Source organism: Juglans regia, chromosome 1 (genome assembly GCF_001411555.2).
Source record: "Juglans regia cultivar Chandler chromosome 1, Walnut 2.0, whole genome shotgun sequence".
Taxonomy (NCBI): Eukaryota; Viridiplantae; Streptophyta; class Magnoliopsida; order Fagales; family Juglandaceae; genus Juglans; species Juglans regia.
In genome coordinates this window covers 35648843-35663372 of record NC_049901.1, presented here as the reverse complement: position 1 = coordinate 35663372, position 14530 = coordinate 35648843, and the positions used below count along the sequence as shown (strand labels likewise).

Here is a 14530-nt window from a genome sequence, read left to right as displayed (position 1 = left end):
AGTGATATATTCATAATTCATTAATCTATTTTACAATCAAATAATATGTAGCAACACTCCTTCAAAAATCTGTATTTTTTATTTAAAGTTATAATTACCCTCCATTTAGAACAAAATTATAAAAACTGTTCTATCTTCGAACCTGTGTACAGAACATATATAATAAAATATTTATTGATATAATTTAATTTAAAAGATAAATTTTAAAATTTAAATATTAAAAATCAAATATTACCATTTAAATAACTTCACATGACTTGATAATAGAAGAACTAAAAGCAAAATAAGCAATACAAGTACAAGGGTGTGTTTGAAAAGATATTGCATAAAAGAGGCAAAGAGGGTAATACCTAAAGATACGGGCACCGAAACCTTAAATAACCTTATTTATTATATACACAATTCTTTAGTACCATCTTTGAAAATTGCAGCGGCAATTCCCAGGCCGAGAAAGAGAGATTTCGGGGGGTAGACAAACGCGCCTCAGACACCGCACCGTAAATCTCTCTGCAAGATCAAGATTTTTTTCTGCTTTCTTTCCCTTTTCCTTCTTTTATACGTGTATTTGAGTTTTCTTTTGAATTCCACTCTCGTATATTTCTGAATGTTCAGGGCTTGAATTTTTCAGATGGAGAAGCTATGATTTCGATCGGGTATTAGGGTTTTGGAGAATTCTGCTTCATTGGAGAGTTTTGTTCCCACCTACCTCCGTCCGGTAATTGATGCCAAGTTCAGTAGACTTGTAAAATGTTAAAGTAATTTGCATTCAAATCCAACGGTGACTTACCTAATACGTTCGAATTGTCAAGATTTGGAAATTTGATTTTTTTCCTGAATTTAGAGTTTTTTTTTTCTTTTTTGATTTTCGGGAAAAAAGATGATGTATTCGAAAGTTGAAGCTGGGAAGAAGGTTGGTGATGATTCAGGTAATCGGAAGCTGCTGAATGAGATTGAAACTATAAGCAAAGCCTTATACCTGGAAAAAAACCCATCTAGGAGTTCGATTTCTAGAGCCAACACTCGGTCCAAGTCTTCTGGAAAAACCCACTTACCAGATCCTCAGTCGAAGCTTAAACCAGATGAGGAGGACCCCTCACGAAAAGAAAAGAAGTCCATTTGGAACTGGAGGCCATTGAAGGCCCTGTCCCATATCCGAAACCGGAGGTTTAACTGTTGTTTTTCTCTCGTAGTCCATTCCATCGAGGGGTTGCCCTCAAGTTTCAATGATGTTAGTCTTTGCGTGCATTGGAAGCGGCGGGACGGGGTCCTGGTCACTCGTCCAGTGAAGGTTCTCCAAGGTATGGCAGAGTTTGAAGAGAAATTGTCTCATACATGCTCGGTTTATGGTAGTAGGAATGGACCACACCATTCGGCAAAGTATGAGGCAAAGCATTTTCTGCTCTATGCTTCCGTTTATGGTGTGCCAGAACTTGATTTGGGGAAGCATCGGGTTGATCTCACGAGGCTACTGCCTCTGACGCTGGAGGAATTAGAGGAGGAGAAGAGCTCTGGGACGTGGACAACAGATTTTAAATTGGCAGGAAAGGCTAAAGGTGCGTTGATGAATGTTAGTTTTGGATATTTAGTGATAGGTGATAATCCCAGTGCACCTAGAAGCACGGAGGTGTTGGCTTCAAGGCAGAATAGTCGGAGTATGGTTAAAGCGCAGACGAAAATTGGTCAAGGTGATGGCCAGAGCAGAATGCACCGTGCTGAAAGTCTTCCAAGCATAAGAAACCAGCCGTCTCGTGCTACATCACATACTGTGGAGAGCATAAAAGACCTTCACGAGGTTTTTCCAATATCTAAGTCAGAACTTGCAAATTCGGTTGATATTCTGTATCGAAAATTTGATGAAGACAAGTTGGAATGTCCAGTTGACAAGCCTCATCTTAATGCCTCTACTGAACATCTTGAGCCCATTAAACCAAATTCCAATTTTTTGTCTGACTCTGCTAAAGAAAATGCTGAAACCGAGTGTGGAGAGAATGAGTTTTCTGTGGTTGATCAGGGCATAGAATTGTCATCAAAGGAGTCTAAGAAGCCAGAGGAAGTCATTTTAATGGTTGCTGATATTGCTCCGGTTGAAAGTTCTGACATTGAAATTGACACTGGTGGACAGGTAGCTTTTAAGGAGAGCTCTGATCTTGATTCCAAGGATGAGGAAACTGGTAGATGTGACAACGAACTTGTGTTACGCGACTGCACTACGATAGAGGATGACATTGGCACCAAAGAAGCACTCATGAAAGAATTAGAGTCAGCTCTAAATAATGCATCAGAATTGGAGACAGCAGCATTAGAATCTCCAGACCATGAGAATTTCATGGAGCTTGAACCAGATTGTAAAACGGATGGTCAAGGTAAGTCACTCAGCTTGGACGATGATTCTGAATCCATTGCGAGTGAGTTCCTAAACATGCTGGGGATAGAACATAGTCCATTCGGTTTGAGTTCTGAGAGCGAGCCTGAATCCCCGAGAGAGCGTCTGTTGAGACAATTTGAGGAGGAGGCTCTTGCTGGGGGCTGTTCTTTATTTGATTTTAATGTAGATGGTGAGGGCCAAGCTGAAAGTGGCCACTATGCTCCAACTGGCTCTGTATGGGGGAACTTATCTGAACTTTCATCAGTGGTTCAAGATGCTGAGGAGGAGCCCCAGATAGCGAGTCATACAGAGAAGAGCAAAACAAGGGCGAAAATGTTGGAAGACTTGGAAACAGAAGCCTTAATGCGTGAGTGGGGATTGAATGAAAATGCTTTTCAACATTCTCCACCAAAGAGCTCTGATGGGTTTGGGAGCCCAATTGATTTACCTCCTGAAGGGCCAGTTGAATTGCCTTCTCTTGGTGAAGGGTTAGGTCCCTTTCTTCAGACAAAAAATGGAGGGTTTGTACGGTCTATGGATCCCTCCCTTTTCAATAATGCTAAAAGTGGTGGGAATTTGATCATGCAGGTTTCTAGTCCAGTTGTTGTACCTGCAGAAATGGGTTCTGAGACAATGGAGATACTGCAGCGTTTGGCCTCAGTGGGAATCGAAAAGCTTTCTATGCAGGCCAATAAGTTGATGCCTTTGGAAGATATCACTGGAAAGACAATGCAGCAAGTAGCATGGGAAGCTGCACCCTCCTTGGAGGGACCTGAGAGGTTTGTTGAGACCATTTTTGTTTGCTTGGAAGTCAAGACACGTTATATTTCTGTCTATTTGATGTACTTTGGTAAAATGCTATCCTGATTATATATTATATCATCTTGGTACAGGCAATCTTTGTTGCAGCATGAATCAGTGGTTGGACAAGACACGTTTGGTGGGCAAAAGAGAGTTAAAGGGAGGTCAGCTGAACCTGAGTCTGATAAATTTAGTTCCAGCTCGGCAGGCAACGTAGCGGGCTCGGAATATGTCTCCCTAGAAGATCTTGCTCCTTTAGCTATGCATAAAATTGAAGCACTTTCTATGGAAGGTTTGAGAATACAATCTGATATGTCAGATGGAGATGCGCCTGTAAACATCAGTGCACAGCCTAGTGGGGAAATCTCAGCTCTCCAGGGCAAGGGAATTAACATCAGCGGGTCCTTAGGTTTGGATGGAGCTGCTGGATTGCAGTTGTTGGACATAAAAGATGGTAGCGATGATGTTGATGGATTAATTGGCCTCTCTTTAAGTCTTGATGAATGGATGAGGCTGGATTCTGGTGAAATTGAGGATGAAGATTGTATCAGTGAACGTACTTCTAAAATCCTTGCAGCCCATCATGCTAACTCTTTGGACTCGATTCGTGGAGGTTCGAAGGGAGAGAGAAGACGAGGCAAAGGCTCTAGCAGAAAGTGTGGTTTACTGGGGAACAACTTCACAGTGGCTTTAATGGTGCAACTTCGTGATCCACTGCGAAATTATGAGCAGGTCGGTGCACCAATGCTTGCTCTTATTCAAGTTGAGAGAGTGTTTCTCCCACCGAAGCCAAAAATATACAGCACGGTTCCAATGGTAAGGAACATTGACAAGGAAGATGACGAGTCTGAGTCATCGGTAAAGGAGACAAAAGAAGAAATAAAAGAAGCGAAAACTACCGAAGAGGAGGGCGTTGCTCAGTTTAGAATCGCTGAAGTCCATGTTGCAGGTCTGAAGACAGAGCCTGGAAAAAAGAAGCTTTGGGGTTCCTCAACGCAGCAGCAATCTGGTTCCCGCTGGTTGCTTGCTAATGGAATGGGGAAGAGCAATAAGCATCCATTTATGAAGGCAAAGTCCGTTTCTAAGTCTGCCGTGCCAGCGACAACAAAGGTGCAACCTGGGGATACCTTGTGGAGCATCTCATCTCGTGTTCATGGTACAGGAGCTAAATGGAAGGAATTGGCAGCATTAAATCCACATATACGGAACCCCAATATTATCTTACCAAATGAAACTATCAGGCTGCGCTGAGTGGAGCGTGTAATCTGAATCTTTCTTGTGAGGGGTCTAACCTTCAATGCAAAACGGTTGATCTCATTGTGATTTGCTACTCGAGCCAAGAGGGCTAAAGGCAACTTGAACCGGTTGCTAATTTGTAAACAGGATGGTGTTTGAGAGCAGGCAATGATGCAATTTATGCACTATTGTAATTGTAAACAGGTTTCTATATCTTAAATTCTCTCTTGTAAATCTGTTATTTTTTTTGAAATCATGCATGCAAGAACAATTGGTTAGTGTGTTGAAGAATGAAAAAATTTGTACTGCAGCAATTTGATGAATTTTCTCTTTTTTCCTCTTGCTTTGCCCCCCTTTTCCTTTTTGATTTATGGATATGATACAAAGAAAGTTGGGCAAAATGCATAGCCATGGAATTTAAGCAAAAATAGTTCACATCAACCAACCTTGTAAATGTCTTTTACCAAAGCCTTTACGGTCACTGACTTTCATGAATCATATTTCGTCTCACATGGCATATGCATTGCATGCTTATCTTATCGAATTATTAATTAAAACGACAAGGGAAGCTGCATGGGAATTCCCCCAACTTGAGATTTTGTTTTTGTTTTTGTTTTTCCCTCTCCACAACAAACTAAAGATTCGAAATTTTGAGACAGTTCAGAGTCACTTATCAGGAGAAGAGAGAGATGCCATCTTGGAACATCGATCCATGTCATCCGTATGAATGCTTACTTCTCAGCACAAGATGCTTTATTTAAACTTTGATCCACTTCATCCATGTAAAACCTGTAACTCAACAAATAATCATAATGATTTCATGTTAAATACCCTGACAGCTTTAACATCTTAGGCCAGCACACTTGTAGTCCAGACTATTGGCATTTCTCCTCTTATTTCAGGAGGTTCAGATTTCAAGGTTCAATGCTCAATAAGAAAATAAATCCTACAAATGTAAACTTATGAACAAGCATGCCTCCATGTGATCCGTTAACTTGTAACGTGTTTTTTTTTTTAATAAAGTAAATCTAACGTATCAAATTAAACTACACGATTTTGTAAATTTGATTTTGTAAGATTTCTATATAGATCTAACACTTTTCATATTCAATAGGTGTACAATTTCTAGGGATAAGCAATTTTCCTACTATCATTGAAGAGAGAGAGAGAGAGAGAGAGTGCAGTAGCCCGTAGGCTTCAGGGAAAAAAAAAAAACCGAAGTTCCTCTTGATAACAGAGAAGTGAAGAAAATCCGAAGAACCAGCATGCATGCCCATTACCCTGGAGATGGATGTAAGTCAGATTATGTATACGAAAAATGCTATTCTTTCTAAGGTTAACATGTCTTCGATGATAAACAGAAAACTTACTCCTAAGCACCCAAAGAAAAAATGCTTAGATAGAGAGATCAGAAGGAGCAATGGCACAGTAATCCTAGACAACAAACGTGGCAACCGCCACTTGCACTCACAGCAGCCCTCATGTTTCACGCATCTAGATAGAAGCAAAAAAGCATTTGTAAGCTTCCAAAACAGAGGAGTGATAAATCAAAGTCTTTTGCACCTTGACAGGGGAAATGATTTCTTACACAGTGGAAAATACATGTCATAGTTCAGATTTAACAGGAGACATGTTCAGAATCTGCAAACTACCAAATATTTAACATGTCCAAATAACATTATCCCCAAGACCAAATTACTGAATTACATATATGCTGCACTAAAATGGAACAAAAAAAAAAAAAAAAAACTGACTAAGTAAATAGTTAGCTAAGTCCAACATAAGAGAATTACAAGGGATGAGAATCAATCCACCTCCCTGTGATATCAAGGGCGTGCTCTCTTGTTGCTGCACGAGGGGCACTTGTACTGCTTGATGTGCTCAGCCCTCGCAGGGGTGATCTTCACGCACTTGCCATGAAACCACTTCTCACATATATCGCAACATATCCAGAACTCATCTGCGGCATAATTCTCCCCACATGCCCCACACAAGGTCTCCCCATGATCTTCTTCATCTTCCTCATCCACTACGTCATCCTCATCCTTTGCCAGCATTCCCTTTGCGAACTTGACCAATTCGGATCCTCGCTGTTGCTTTTTTTTTTTGGCCATTTAAAGAAAAGATACATCAGTGGAGGCATGCAAATAAAGTGATGCGTCAATCAAAACAAATAGCATTCAAGGCCAGATCATGAAAGCACAATGAAGTAATTACTAAGACATGGATTGTAAAATAAACAAGAATTCACACTCAAAATAGAAAGTATTCAAAAAACAGATAGCACTGTCCGGCAGCAACAACACCCAAAATAGAAAGTATTCAATAAACAGACATGACAAAACCTATTTCAGGTAACCACACTCGTTGAATTATTATTCAAGATTGGTCAATACGTTTAGACACACATAAATATTTGTTAAATGAACTCAACTAAGCCTTTAACATATTCTTGAGATCAAAATTAAATAAAAAATAAATCACTTAAAAGGATATTTTAGAAAAATGGGACATAGACATGTTGCAGAATAGAAAAATTGTGAATCACAGAGTCATCATACTAATTTATTGAATTAAGGGGTAGGCTTCTTATTATTTGCACAAAGAAAAAGTTAATGCAAAATTAAAAGGGCATGCAACCATATTATTAAGTCTCTTTTTATTGTAAAATTGGTCAGGTCCCACACAGAACAAATAAAAAAAGCAACCGACCAAGGCTTATGCATTTTAAGCATCAACGTATGTACAAATAGAAATCAGGATGAGCATGAAAGCTCTCCACTAAGCACAGTTTCCTTACAATCTCTGAGCATGTCTCCTAAATTCTTCAATTTCCTTTTAGCAACCAAGCCCTCCCTATATGGAGGAAAGCATTCTGTTATAACATGTCAGTTACACCTACCAATTCTCAAGTATCTTTTACAACAAAAAACATTAGCATACGAATTTTGAAATGTTCAACTTAAATGAACAAAGACATGATATATGCCAATTAGACTAATAGACACACCTGGAAAACCTGATAACTAGACAGAGGATAGATGAACTTAAAATTAGCTTGAGTGCATACAACAAACTTCTTTGTCACACGGAAAAGGTAATATCATACTAGTGATAAATAAAGACCAAGAAAATAGTATATCTTTCTTTTACCCCTTTTGAGCCTGACTTGGATTTGTTGCTGCTATGATTTGAAACTGATGACTTCTCCTTCGCCTGTTTCTTTGTTGTTCCAGTCACAACTTCAAATATTGTAGGCAGATCATTTATCATAGTAAAGAGGCGTTTCCTGTGTCAGAAATTGCATTTCATGTGTAAAAAGAAAAATATAATAAAGACTCATAAATTTTTTTTTTGATAAGTGATAAAGACTCATAAATCCTGTAAAGCATCACCAAAATAGTTCATTTCGATTTGCTCTTTGCCATGATTTCAACACCACCAGCCCATGTCAAATCAACAATCATGTCACTACCCGTTGACACCCAGCAGTCAGGGATTTAATAAATGTGCAATGAATGCACAATCCAAAAACATGCATCCATAGACAGATGACACTAAAAATTGTCGGCAGGAAATTTTACAATAACCAAAGGAATCCTTATCATCATAGGAACAGGTGAAGCTGTTAAGCTTAGACTTTTTTATGAGTCTTTAATCGTATTTAAGTCAAGCAAATCAGAAACACAAAGGATGGACCTCTTTGATAGGGCTACATGTCACGATTAAAATATTATATCTGAAGTTGATAAATAACATAGCTTAAAAATGGAGACAAACTGAGAGAAAATTTGTACATATGTACATTATACAACTTCTATACTTTCCCATATTTTGGAAGGATGGTAAAAAGTGATAGTTAAAAGAGAGGATATACCTGTCAGTTTTATCAAAACCAAATCTCGCACCAAAATAGAATGCCACTGCAAGTAACCAAGCATCACTGTGAACAGCAACCAGAGACAGCCAATCCTTTTCTTGCATGCCGTCTCTGGCAAAGTTGATTCCTAATGCAGGTTCTGGGAGCTCAGGAGGTACTTCTTCAGCAGGTAAGTTAACTTCCCACTGTTCATTAGGAAACCCATAAAGGCAAAGATTCTCCTTCTCTGACAGGTACACCAGTTAGTCAAATACAGTACGCATCAGTAACTGGCAGATATAGCAAGTAAAATAAAAGATCATTTTTATTTAGCATGGTTCTACAAATCATCTGCAGTAGAACACTCAAGGAAATCTTATCACACACACACCAGGGAAAATAAGTACCAAAAATTGGGTTGTCATAAGAAGTGTGAGTTTGAGCATCATTATAGGACGACCATATAATCCAAGATCAGAGAATGCATCCAGTGTAATTATTACATGCTAAAGTACTTTTGAAAGCATAATACAAACAACTTGAAGAGTAAAAGGAGAAACCAAATCTTTCCTTGGTGACTGGAAATGATGTTTATGGTGGTCAAATAGTGGAAAGTGGTGTAAATGCTTGCTAACTTCATTCAAATAAGTTTATTGAATTTTGAAGCTAAGGAGTATTGTACGATGATATAGATCATATCCTTCCGGTTTTACCCTCCCAATAATTTAACTTTTTACAAAAAAATTTCAAGTCACGAATGCTATAGATTGTCAGTCTTTTCTTCGGAAGCCCCCTTTTATTTCTTATATGATATGCTGTGAATTGCATGTTATTCAAAAATTAGATATTGTATGCTTCCTCTATGTTTAGGATAAGAAATATGCCTATGTTGCTTATTTTTATCAGAATATGCCTATGTTAGAGCATCCTCATTGACTTGGTCAAATGAGGAGGTTGGCTAAAATTTGCATAATTGATGTCAAAAACATCCCACATTGAATTGGGCAAATCTAAAATAATTTAGATTTTTGCCACAGTGGTTGGCCAAATATGGAGAACCACAATTGATTCACCAAACATTAAAATACTAATTTCTCACTCCAAACAAACATTAAAATATTAGTTTCTCACTCCAAGCAAAAATACTATTTGGTTTGTAATTAAGAAATTTAGATAGAATTTTAAATGAGTTTAATCAAATATTTTTTGTTATTAGCATTAAATGACTTTTGAAAATATGATTTTTTTAATATTAATTTAATTACAATATAATTATTATTAACATTTAATTGGTAGAGATACAAAATGTGATAAAAATAAATTAAATAAAAAAATTATTAAATTAATAATATTTTATTATTATATAGAGAGTGAATGGATAATCCAATGTAGGGGTTGAATTTAAATGGAATAGGCAAATGTAAAAAAGTGTGATATTAGCTAAATTTTGAAGATGAATTTGGCCAAGCCAATGAGGATGCTCTTACTAATATGTTCATGTTATGAGGGTGAATAGTGAAGTGAGAAACCCTAAGTTCCTAACTCAACCAACCCACTGCCACCCCTCACCCATCATCAATCGGAGTGTGATATCTCACCTTCGTCACAGACGAGGCCGGCGGACCCCGGCGTCCTCGCTGAGGGCCGTCCTTGCCAGCGAACTTGGTTTTTTCACTTCATCTCTGTCAAAGGTGTTGTACTGTCGCCGTGCACTCTCAACTCTGCCACAAACTTGGGCAACGGATTCCGGTGAGGCATCCGACGACGGTCCTTTGCCGGTGACTGGGTGTATTATGTTGTTTTTCCGTTACTTCCTCCGTTACTTCACGCGACCTGAGCCTTTGCATTAGCCATCGTTACAGACGTGTTCAACAGACTCCGGCAACCCCATCGTGGTGTCTCCGACGCCAGTCATTCTCCGGCGACTGGAAGTTTCCGTTATCTCAATTAAGGGGTTCTGTTTTTACCAACCTGGTGCGCCTTTGGGCTCGGTTTTCCCAACCTGTTAACTCCAACCACCTTCTCGCACTGCTTTTACTAGATAGAATGATGCATTTTAGCGTGGGATGTCCCTGCATCTAAAGTCAAAGGGTTGATCAGTATGGGTCAGCTGGTGCACTTTTGGGTGGAATCGAAGGCTTTTGAGCTTTTGCCAGAATCATGGAGATCATCATTAAAAATTGTGGAGAGGAGTAGAAGGGTGTGGAGATCTGTAGTGATGGGTCACAGTGGTCTAGAATGGTTGACGGCTGCAATGGAAGCAGTACCACAAGCGGGAAAAAATCTGGACTTCACAAAACACTTGTGCGAAGGCAGTAGAACATTCATGGCTCAAAGATGCTCCAATAAGCATGGTAGGTTTTTAACTGTCACTGAATATGGTGGAGGAGGCCGGCGGAGTGTTGTAACCATTCCTGAAGGGTGTGAAGGTCTGGTTTGGAAGAAATTTGCTGCAAAATTACGTAGAGCTGCAGATATGCTTTTTGCTGATGGATCAAAGGAAAACCAAAAGAAGAATGAGAATATCAACTTGGAGGTGAATTATAAAGACCATAGTACATCCACGGTGGCGAGACGATCATATGTGACAGCTCTGAAGACCGGTCATGATTCGGGGGTTCATAGTGAGGGGAATGATGTAAGTGGTTTGCAGATCACGCCTCAGAACCAGCTTGTCGCGATGCATAATTCTTTAAAGGAGATGGAAACCCAACTTGTCGAATTGAAAGTAGTGATAGCTTTTTTGTCTACTAAAATAGACCTGCTTTCAACTGGAGGCAACAAGGTTGTAAAGAACAAGACCAAGATAGGCTCGAATCCTTTAAACTCAGATAAAAGAAAACGGAAAATCGGATTCAGCCCTATTCCTATAACCAGAAACTATTACAAATGTCTCCTATAAACGGAAACTCAAAAGAGTATGGTGGGTAAAAAGGAAGTCTGGGTTATTTGAAGTGGGTTCTACATCAGGTATCAGCGTAGAGACATATGTAATAGAATGTCATTCGCCTCAGGTGACTTTTGTTCCCGAAGAAACTATAGCTCCTTTGTCGGAGTTGAAGGAAAATGGTGTCATACAATTGGTGAAGGGACCCGTTAAAGTTGCACATAAAGGGTCACCAGAGGTGAAGGGACTTGATGTCATACCATTGGAGATAACCAATGGAGTTGCTGAGGAGGTACGATATTTGAATATCGATTTGGCGTTGGTGCCTTGCCTAGAGTCGGGAGTCCAGCTGGATACTATGTCTGGGGATATTGTGGCTCCCTTGGTCTCTCTTCCTCCAATAGCAAATTGGATTCTGCCTAAAGTTAACGAGATTCAACAGTTCGTGGGAATTTCACATGGAGGATGTGAAGATCAATTTAAAGAATTAATTACTGCGATCGAGGCAAGTCACTCGCTTGAAACCAAATCAAGTTTCAAGAAAAACAGGGAGTTACGTCTCTTTTTGACAATCAACTACGAAGCTAAGGGTGGTAGCTCAACTAGAGGGAAGTCTAAAGGGAGGGCATTGTGAAGACGGGAAACAAGGTGTTGGGGTTGGGCTTGGTGTATTTTGGGTTGTTTTTCCCGGACTTTTTGAGTTATTAGGGGTTTTCTATTATGGGCAATGTGTTCTCTTGTATACATCAGTGTACTTGGTTACTTCTTTTGATATATATATATATATATAATATTTTTACTTATAAAACAAAAATGTTCATGTTATGAGAAAGGAAAGAATGAAAAGAAACAAAGATGATGTGTGAATGCATGAAATGTTCTTAAAGGTTTTGGTTGCATGAACAATGTGGGATGGTACCAGAGCTAAAAGGCAGAGGCAAACCATCTTGCATGGTTGCAGAGATTGACTCACTCGAGTGCACCCTTATTTTTCAAGTAATGTACATATCTTTTTTTTTTTTTTTGATTAAGTAATGTACATATCTTAGACACTACTGCACTCATAAGACCTCATTAATGGAGTTGAGATCCTTGTGATTGCCAAGTTGCCAACACACACAGCGCATATACGTGTGTGAATTGTTTTTATTGCACTTTAATAACGTTTCCCAAAGAAATGAAATGTTTATAAGTTTCTTAGAACTTTGACAAGCATCCTTCAATATCAAGATATATCTAGAAAACTTCCATGAGTTTTCGCAGCAGTTAAGAATTGTTTTTCTTCAAAAAAATAAAAACTGCGCAATCTCAACTCCCAAAAATATTGCTTCTGCAATACCTTTATTGTCTTTTTGATAAATAAAATACTAATACTCACTTGAAAATGTGCATCCATCAAAAGGGTAAGTTTTATACAGAAATGGGGGAGAATGGGAAAAGATTAAAACTAAAAAAGAAAATGTGGATTGGATAATCATGTTTGCTGAGAAATATTAGAACCAAGTTTACTGAAATGCTCAAGTTAGCAACGTAATGGAAAAATGCACAACCAAAAAAATATTGAGAGCAAGAATTTTTTGAACAAAGGACATCTGAACTTACAAGAATTCACAAAAAAGAAAAGAGGAGTTGGAAAGAAAATTAAGTGAATAATCCAAATAAAGAGCAGTAAAAAATTAATGAAAAATTTTGAGAAAACAATAATGTTATAATGAATTGCAAAGATCATTGAAATGGATATAACATAACTCTAGCAAGTTCTATATATTTCATTACTCAAACACTTTCAGCAAATCATTAGCTATAATGATTTTTTTAAGGCAGCCAAAAGACACTGCAACTGATAAAGGTCTTTAAGGTGGGAAAAAAAGCGAGCTTATTACCAAAATATCCAAGTTCCAATGAGAAAATTATCATGATGTTAAAAACAAACGTGTATCCAAGAGTTCATAATATTCCAAATAAAGTGAAGAGAACAGTAATTGACTATGCTAATAGGTCAGAAATTCCGTTCCGCGTAACATTATGCTTAAAGGACTGAAAAACCCAGTCCTGCAAGAGTAGACACCGAAAACTTCTGCGTCGCCAATGTAAAAGAAAATGTCTTCACTTTTTATTAAACACTAGAAAATTACTGCAAAATTATTAATGTAAGAACTAAAGCAAAATTAGCATATATGGCTCTTAAGAGTAGGGCAAGCTCTGAGGAAAGATCCGAGATTGCAAAGATGGACGGGACTGGTTCTTCCGATGCAAGTGGGCTGTCTCAAGCAGTAAAAATTTTAAGCGTATTGTAGTTATCATTTTGCTACAGAAAACAGAGTGACATACTATAAGCTTAAACGCATTGTAATGTCAAACCCACGCTCGTAAACCCACACACAGACTCAGAGAAGTGCAAAGGAGCGAAAATAAAAACCCTAACCAGGATCGCACTGCTGATAAAATTCTTCAACATCTACAAAACCACATGAAAAAAAAGTCATTACAAAACAGAATTTGCAAAATTAAAAAATTCGAAAAAATAAAACTCGGAGAAAATAAATAAGGCAAAAGAAAAAAAAAAACAAGAGGAATTGAAGTAAAAAAGAGAGAGACCAGTGGTGAGGGCTTTGATCATGCCAGCTCTACGGCCCTTGAAGTCCCTGAAAACCTCCTCTACTGTTCGAGGGTTGTACTGTCCTCCTCCATCCATGTCCGTAGAGTGCCAGAGCTCGCTTCAGAGAAGGTGGAAGAAAAAGCAAAAGGCAAGAAGATACAGAGATATGACGGAGCAGAGGAGGAGGGGACAAAACGATAAATTATAGAGTTCTCTTAACGGAGAAGCGAAGGTTTTGAGAGCCAAAGGAAAAGATTTCAGTAGGAGAAGCGCTTAAGCGGGGAGAGAGAGAGAGAGAGAGAGAGGGAGTGATTGGGAATTTATGGGATTGTTCTTAAAAGGAGGGAAAGAGGGCCAAAAACAATAAAATAATAAAAGAAAATAAATAAGAAAGTCAAGGGAAAGGCATATCCAAAAGTCCATGAAAATCACAAAATAAAAAAGAAAATAAGGAGGGGAGGGATCCAGTGTGTGTCAATTTATGTTTAGCTTGGTGTGACGCGGCATCTCTTTATTTGCTAGATGATTACTTCTACGTACAGTCCCGGACTCCCCGAACGGGGGGACTCGTCCTGCAGTCCTGCTTATGTGTCAACATGTAGAATTACAATAATGCCATTGATCTGAAATCTAAACAAAATTTCATCTTCCATTCGAAATAGCCGCATCTGAAATCTACTCAAAATTTCAACTTCCATCAAAATCGCTTCTCACTTTTAATTCTCCAACAGAGTAGCAGTGGCTGTGTCCTCCACCTGCGTCAGCCTCCTCAACCGTCGTCGT

At 38.6% G+C, this 14530-nt stretch overlaps 2 protein-coding genes across 7 annotated transcripts; one reads left to right on the top strand and one right to left on the bottom strand.

The window, feature by feature from the left end:
- Nucleotides 1-417: 417 nt before the first annotated feature.
- On the top strand, nucleotides 418-4727 carry LOC109008850 (protein PLASTID MOVEMENT IMPAIRED 1-RELATED 1). 3 transcript variants are annotated; one of them, XM_018989090.2, is made up of 4 exons: nucleotides 418-497; nucleotides 629-715; nucleotides 878-3144; nucleotides 3259-4727. In XM_018989090.2, exons 3-4 carry the CDS (start codon nucleotides 878-880, stop codon nucleotides 4415-4417), a joined length of 3426 nt encoding a protein of 1141 aa, XP_018844635.2. In that variant the 5' UTR covers nucleotides 418-497; nucleotides 629-715; the 3' UTR covers nucleotides 4418-4727. The 3 variants fall into 3 exon arrangements, with proteins under 3 accessions (XP_018844635.2, XP_018844652.2, XP_018844662.2); XM_018989107.2 differs by having other exon boundaries at nucleotides 629-755; XM_018989117.2 differs by having other exon boundaries at nucleotides 447-497; nucleotides 613-715.
- Nucleotides 4728-4793: 66 nt separating this feature from the next.
- On the bottom strand, nucleotides 4794-14089 carry LOC109008877 (PHD finger protein ALFIN-LIKE 4-like). Of its 4 annotated transcripts, XR_001998993.2 has the most exons (7): nucleotides 13747-14084; nucleotides 13574-13606; nucleotides 8280-8508; nucleotides 7556-7691; nucleotides 6217-6498; nucleotides 5773-5896; nucleotides 5233-5683 (listed from the first exon to the last, which is right to left on the bottom strand). XR_001998993.2 is itself a non-coding variant. In XM_018989155.2 (6 exons), the coding sequence occupies exons 1-5, from the start codon at nucleotides 13841-13843 to the stop codon at nucleotides 6229-6231; spliced, it is 765 nt and encodes a 254-aa protein (XP_018844700.1). In that variant the 5' UTR covers nucleotides 13844-14084; the 3' UTR covers nucleotides 4794-5191; nucleotides 6217-6228. The 4 variants fall into 4 exon arrangements, 3 of the variants coding, with proteins under 3 accessions (XP_018844700.1, XP_018844706.1, XP_018844687.1); XM_018989155.2 differs by lacking the exons at nucleotides 5233-5683; nucleotides 5773-5896 and adding an exon at nucleotides 4794-5191; XM_018989161.2 differs by lacking the exons at nucleotides 5233-5683; nucleotides 5773-5896 and having other exon boundaries at nucleotides 5942-6492; nucleotides 13747-14089.
- Nucleotides 14090-14530: the final 441 nt, after the last annotated feature.

Bases quoted from the DNA above. Each gene is read 5' to 3' on its own strand.
- LOC109008877 (XM_018989155.2), bottom strand. From the start codon at position 13,843: ATGGATGGAGGAGGACAGTACAACCCTCGAACAGTAGAGGAGGTTTTC. The intron at 13,607-13,746 runs GTCTCTCTCTTT...GTGGTTTTGTAG, and splicing joins GATCAAAGCCCTCACCACTG to ATGTTGAAGAATTTTATCAG. The intron at 6,499-7,555 runs GTAAAAGAAAGA...AAAAAAAAAAAG, and splicing joins CCAAGTCAGGCTCAAAAGGG to CAACAGCGAGGATCCGAATT.
- LOC109008850 (XM_018989090.2), top strand. From the start codon at position 878: ATGATGTATTCGAAAGTTGAAGCTGGGAAGAAGGTTGGTGATGATTCA. The intron at 3,145-3,258 runs GTTTGTTGAGAC...ATCTTGGTACAG, and splicing joins TCCTTGGAGGGACCTGAGAG to GCAATCTTTGTTGCAGCATG.